At 49.1% G+C, this 6,000-nt stretch overlaps 1 protein-coding gene across 1 annotated transcript in view; it reads left to right on the top strand.

Moving 5' to 3' along the window:
- The window catches only part of LOC102887649 (serotransferrin), a 28,032-nt gene that overhangs the window by 8,027 nt on the left and 14,005 nt on the right, over nucleotides 1-6,000 (top strand). The window contains 7 exon segments of the mRNA XM_015585764.2: nucleotides 218-323; nucleotides 1,066-1,242; nucleotides 1,971-2,118; nucleotides 2,893-2,948; nucleotides 3,461-3,639; nucleotides 4,407-4,584; nucleotides 5,816-5,970. Coding sequence (XP_015441250.2) covers nucleotides 218-323; nucleotides 1,066-1,242; nucleotides 1,971-2,118; nucleotides 2,893-2,948; nucleotides 3,461-3,639; nucleotides 4,407-4,584; nucleotides 5,816-5,970 — 999 coding nt within the window.

Genomic DNA, 6,000 nt, shown 5'->3' with positions numbered 1-6,000 from the left:
CTTCCTTTATGCAGGAGAAATAGGAACATGGTGGCCAATCTCCTCACTAGGGAGGTAAAGTCAACTGAAGCTCATGCTGTGGTATTGGTCTGGCCAAGTTGAAGGTTTTTCTGGTCCCGGATCCAAGAAGCCCCACCAGTCATGGCCACTGGCAAAGGTTTCGGAGGGGCTTCGTAGAAATGAGGGCTTCACTGGTGTCTGGTCTGTTCCCTTTCAGGCAAATGAAGCTGATGCTGTGACACTGGATGCAGGTTTGGTGTATGAGGCTGGCCTGGCTCCCTACAACCTGAAGCCAGTAGTGGCAGAGTTCTATGCAAAAGAAAGTAAGTTCTCCTCCCTGGGGGCCCAGGAGAGAGTTTGTGGCCCTTCTCTCCTGGTAGATGCTGAATCTTGTCTTCTTTAGGCAGGTAATGAGCATTCTCCATTGGAATGTAAGTGGGGAATGAAGGGCCCTATCGGCCCCCACAGGCACAACTGAAGGACTGGTGCTCCTGACACTGACATTCTGGGCCAGGAAATGTGCTCTCTGGAGAAACAGAGTGGGCTGTGTGCAGGCTGACCCAAACCATTAGAGTTTAGGACTGTACAGAGAAGTCTTCCAAGAACCACAGGTCCACAGACAGAGGAGAGACCACACTGGAGCATATATTCAGAACCCTGGCAGCCTTGTATCTCTTCTGAGAGCAACCTGACTATCCCTGGCCTGTGTCGGGGAACAGGAAATACTTGGAGTCAGGAACGTGGCCTTTTTGCCATAATTCCAGTCTCCTGGTGGGCTTTGGTGGATTGGTATAGGCAGACACCCTGCAGGGTCAGGGTGGGAAAAAGCATTTGGGGTACATGTGCTGCTGGCCTTCTTGCCCCTGTAGGGCTGCCTGGAGGATTATTACAAATGTCCCCTCTGTGATCTTTCTTTCCCTGCATGCCTGGAAAAGTTATTCTGATCCCAACCCAACATACACGTGTTTTTTGGGTTCCCCTTCCCTGGTCAGGAGCCCATTAGTGCCGGGCACGGTTTCCCTGTGGCCCAGGTTGAGGGGCTTCTTTCATGTTGTCTCTTTGCAGATCCACAAACCCGCTATTATGCTGTGGCCGTGGTGAAGAAGGGCAGCGGCTTCCAGCTGAACCAGCTTCAAGGCAAGAAGTCCTGCCACACAGGCCTGGGCAGGTCCGCTGGGTGGAACATCCCCATGGGCGTACTTTATTGGGACTTGCCTGAGCCACAGGAAAATCTTCAGAAAGGTAAGCAGGCAAGAAGTTCATGGAGATGTCCCTTCTTTACATGCCGACAGAGGCCACACTGGGGTCACACAGACATGCCATGTGTGTTGCCCCTTGGGTGGAGGTGGGAGGTTAACCAGCTTTAGACTGGTTGGGTCTGCTGCACCAGCAGCCCTTGGGAGGTGTCAGCTGAGTCTACTCTTTGAGCTCCCAACACCCCAGCGGTGGCTGTCCTGAGGAGTAAGGGGAAGGGCATCTGGCCTGACAGAGGGCTCTGGGCAGGGCCAAGATTGCTGGGCCCTATTGTCCACTTCCTGGGTGCTTTCCTCTCTGTGGCTGATGTGTTTCCCATTCTGCTGGAGCTTCCTCTGGTTGCCGTCCGCTGGCTATGAGCTTGGCCTGTACCTGTCCAGGCAGGTGTCCCATTTCCTAGGCATGGCTTGCAAAGGAGACCTGTCTCTGAGCTGTTCCAGTGTGACAAGGCACGGAGGGGAGCTGACAGCAACCTGAGACAGGTTTTTCTTGGTGGCAGGCATAGGCCTGGTTTTGGAGAGGGGGTGGGAAAACGGGTTAATTGGTTTATTTTTAGAAACCCTTGATCTTGAAGAGTGCACACACATAAGGCCAAGCTGGGACCGGTACGCTGGTTTTGTTCTGGTCACTCTCTGTTCGCTCGTGAGCTTGGACTGGGAGCCGTAATGGCCTCTGGCCAGGCTGGCTCATGCACCGTGTGTCTCTTTGTTGAGCAGCAGCGTCCAACTTCTTCGCGGGCAGCTGTGTTCCCTGTGCGGATCGGACAGCCTTCCCCAAACTGTGTCAACTGTGTGCGGGGAAAGGGACAGACAAGTGTGCCTGCTCCAACCACGAACCGTACTTTGGCTACTCGGGTGCCTTCAAGTGAGTGAGACTGGCCATTGCTCAATAGCAGCCAAAGTAGTCAATGTCCTCGGGCTGAGAAATCCTCCCTGGCCACAGCACAGCCCAGCCTGCAACAGGGGTATTCAGGAGGCCTAATCCCCTCACAGTGACTCAATGATCCAGCTGGGACTCCCCGGCTAGACTAGGCCAGTGCCTGCTTCTTTCATGTAACACTGATAAGGAGACCCCTCTCCTGGGGACCTTTCTGTCTCCCTAGAGTCCTTGAACCTGGCAGTGTGCTTTTCACTGTACTGGGCCAAGTCTGAGGGGACAGGCACGTCCCCAGTGTTTGGGCCATTCTTCAGTGACTGACCCTCCGTTCTCTATTGCAGCAGTGTCATCCACTCAAAGCAAGTGGCCTTTCTCCTGCCTCCCCTCATGGCCTTTGTGCCGATATCTCACATGGCTCATGTCTTGCTGCTTCTTTTCCCTTGCTTATAACTTAAAGTTTTATACCCAGCTATGGGCACGTTTCCTCTCTCAAGAGATACTATGCCTTTATTTTCCATTCCAGAAGCTTGAAAACTCTTCTCTGTCTGTACGAAAATGTCTGTAATGCCTTTTGGCTGCTTTGGGGCACATGGTGAGGGACCTCTAGCTCCTGTGAGCTCATCTCCATCACATCTGTGGTACCCTGGGTAACAACACCCCATCGCTGTCTTCATGAAAATGCTGGACAGTGTGATCAGACCCTCAAGCCTGAGGAGAAGGACCTGTTCTGCAGGAACCCTCCCATTGTATTTTTTCTCACAGGTGTCTGCAGGATGATGTTGGGGATGTGGCCTTCGTCAAGCACTTGACGGTATTGGGTAAGTGACAGAAGATCCCCTCCAAGCTGTGGGTCTTTTCTTTTCCTGCCTCCTTTTTCATGCTCAGTAGTCAGACATGAGCAGTGTTTCCTCCTTTAACATTGCCTGGATTCCTACCTATGCAGAGGTGTGTGCCTGTGGAGTCCCCACCTGGACTCCTGGGCCTCTTTCCATCATTTAAAATCCTGGATACAGGGACCCTTCCTTCTGGTCAGTGTTGTCATAGCAAGGGATTGGGGGAAGCTTTGGCCAACCTTGGCCTGTAGTCAGCCTGCTGACATGAGACCAATTGTGGGGTGTTGGGTAGTCACCCCTGCACTGAATATCGGAAGCTTCCTTGCCTGTTAACTTGGCTGTGGGATCTTGAGAAAGACAGTTTCCTTATGTTCTCAGTTCACTCCAGGCTTCTCAGCTCTCACATTTTAGGATGCAATGGGATTGCAAGGGATAGGGAGGGGACCAAAGCTGATGGCTCTGCCTGCAGTAGGTTCATCTGGGATTTCTTTCCTCAGATGACCTGACACAGAAGGCTGAGAGGGACCAGTATGAGCTGCTCTGCCAGGACAACACCCGAAAGCCAGTGGACAGATATGAGGACTGCAACCTGGCCCAGGTTCCTTCTCATGCTGTTGTGGCCCGAAGTGTGGGTGGCAAAGAGGATTTGATCTGGGAGCTTCTCAACCAGGCCCAGGTACCAAACCACTGTCCTCCTTTCCTGCTTAGGAGTCCTTGCTTACATTTGGGGCATTTTCCTTCATTCCCTTATTGCCACTGTAGAACCTTCTGTTTTCAGGACATAGTGGGAACCATGCCACATATGATCCACTTGTCTAAAAGCACCCAGCAGAGACTTTTCTCAGAGTAACAGAGTCTAGTCCTGCATTATCATCTGCCAGTTCCCTACATTTTGGATTAGTGACATGAAGATGCTCCTTAGTGCTCTATTCCATTTCTTTCCATCTAAATCAGGCCTCCTAGGACAAGGGCAAACATTCCCTCCCCTATGAGGTCATCCGTGACCTCCCCAGAAGGCAAGTGTCTTTCTCCTGGTGTCCCTCAACCTGACTGCAAGAGTTGCAAGCACAACCAGCTTTACTTCCATAGAGCAGCAGAATGCCACAATGAGCCAACTATCTGTCATCCAGCTCTCCCATCCATCCATCAAGAGTTTAAGTGACAACCCCACAGTGGCAGCCTCTAACAGAGGTGCTTTCCTTGCACTCATTGAGCCATCAACCCAGCTAGGGAGATAGGCATAGAAACATATCCAGAGAAATAGGGTGTGGCACATCCCCAGGGGGCTGTAACTGGAAAAGGTGATGGACAGGAAAGAGCAGACCTGACATCTTGAAAATTTCATGGTTTAATTTAGTTTTCTGGGTTTTTTGTTTTTCTTCAGTCCCATTTCACAGCCTACCTTGTCACTATAGTCATTCACTATTGTTTTTCTATAAACAGGAACATTATGGCAAAGATAAATCTGAAGGCTTCCAGCTCTTCAGCTCCCCTCATGGCAAGGACCTGCTGTTTAAGGACTCTGCCCAGGGGTTTTTAAAGATTCCCCCTAAGATGGACTCCTGGATGTACCTTGGATTTCAGTATGTCACTGCTCTTAGGAATCTTAGAGAAGAGACACGTAAGTACTCGGGAAGGATATTGTGATCTTGAGAGCTTGGAAACCTGGTGTAGGTGGGGACCAGTGATAGAGTCTGTCCAGATACCGAATACCTACCCTGATGTTCCTTTATGTGTCCTACCTGTGCTCCTCTATGTTGGATGGATGCTAAATGGCATTCATCATCATGAGATGGGCCTGGACATCACCAAAGGGCATTAAAGGAAATTCATGTTTAAAATGACGTGGATTGATATCAGTATTATTTCCCTTGTGTAACTCAGGGCTGCCCTACCTGCTTTGTGAAGCCAGTCAGCCTGGCACAAAGTAAGTCAAAGAATGAAATTGTTGCAAACTTGCATCTGTAGCCAGTATTGTGGTCAACATTTGGCACAGTGAAGGTGGAGCTCTAGACAGGTCCATCTTGCTCCTGAGTTTCCTTGGGTCCCTGGAGGTTTGTTTGATTATTCATTCATCCAACAAACATTTATTATCTGGCCATGAACCGTGCTAGGCGCTGGGTATACAATGGTGAGACAAACATATATTAGATTCTGCTATCATGAAACTTTCTCACCAGTGAAGAAGACCAGTGTTCAATGAATAGTCATTCTACTAAATGATCAATTAAAAAGGAGAGATTTACTCAGAAAAAGGAAAAAAAAAAAAAAAAAAAGAACGAAATACTATGGTCCTATGAGACCATGATAATAAAGGAAAACAGGTCTTGGCATTGAGGTAAACCTTCCCTGAGGAAGTGATTTGAGCTGAGTTTGAAAGTGAAGCACATTCATTGTGCTGACCATGAGCCAGGCCCTGTCCCGAACAATGAGAGTGCTGTGGACAAAAAGACGGGCATGGCCCTTGCCCTGGCCAAGCTTATGTTCTCCAACAGGGAACAGACAATAAACATGAACAAATAAATAAGAATAGCTCAAGTAGTTAAGTGCTATTTCAAAAAGAAATTAAAAAAAGAAAAAAAAAGAAGAGGAAAAAACCTAGCCTGAAGTGATAGAGTATCCAGGGGTGGTGAATGGTTGTTTTTTCAGCAGAAACACTTTTAAGCTAAATCTAAATGATAAGAAGTCATCTGAGAGATTGTTATTGCCTTTGCTAAGACGATTAATACCTTGAATGGGATCTGTTTGCGTATTGCTAGCAAATTCCAGCATTTTCATGAAGACAGTAGAATCACTAGCAGACAACTTCTGGTGCCTCTTCTGAACCCCTGGTTCCCTTTCTTATGCCCTAGACCGAGATACCGCAAAGAATGTATGCAAGAAGGTGAAGTGGTGTGCAATAGGCCACATGGAGAGGGTCAAGTGTGATGAGTGGAGCATAAACAGTGACGGGAGTATAGAGTGTGAAACAGCAGAGACCACCGAGGACTGCATTGCCAAGATCATGGTACGTCACTCCTGCCTCCATAGGGCAGTG

Source organism: Pteropus alecto, unplaced genomic scaffold (assembly GCF_000325575.1).
Source record: "Pteropus alecto unplaced genomic scaffold, ASM32557v1 scaffold92, whole genome shotgun sequence".
In the NCBI taxonomy this organism is placed as follows: Eukaryota; Metazoa; Chordata; class Mammalia; order Chiroptera; family Pteropodidae; genus Pteropus; species Pteropus alecto.
This window is presented reverse-complemented; position numbering and strand designations above follow the sequence as displayed.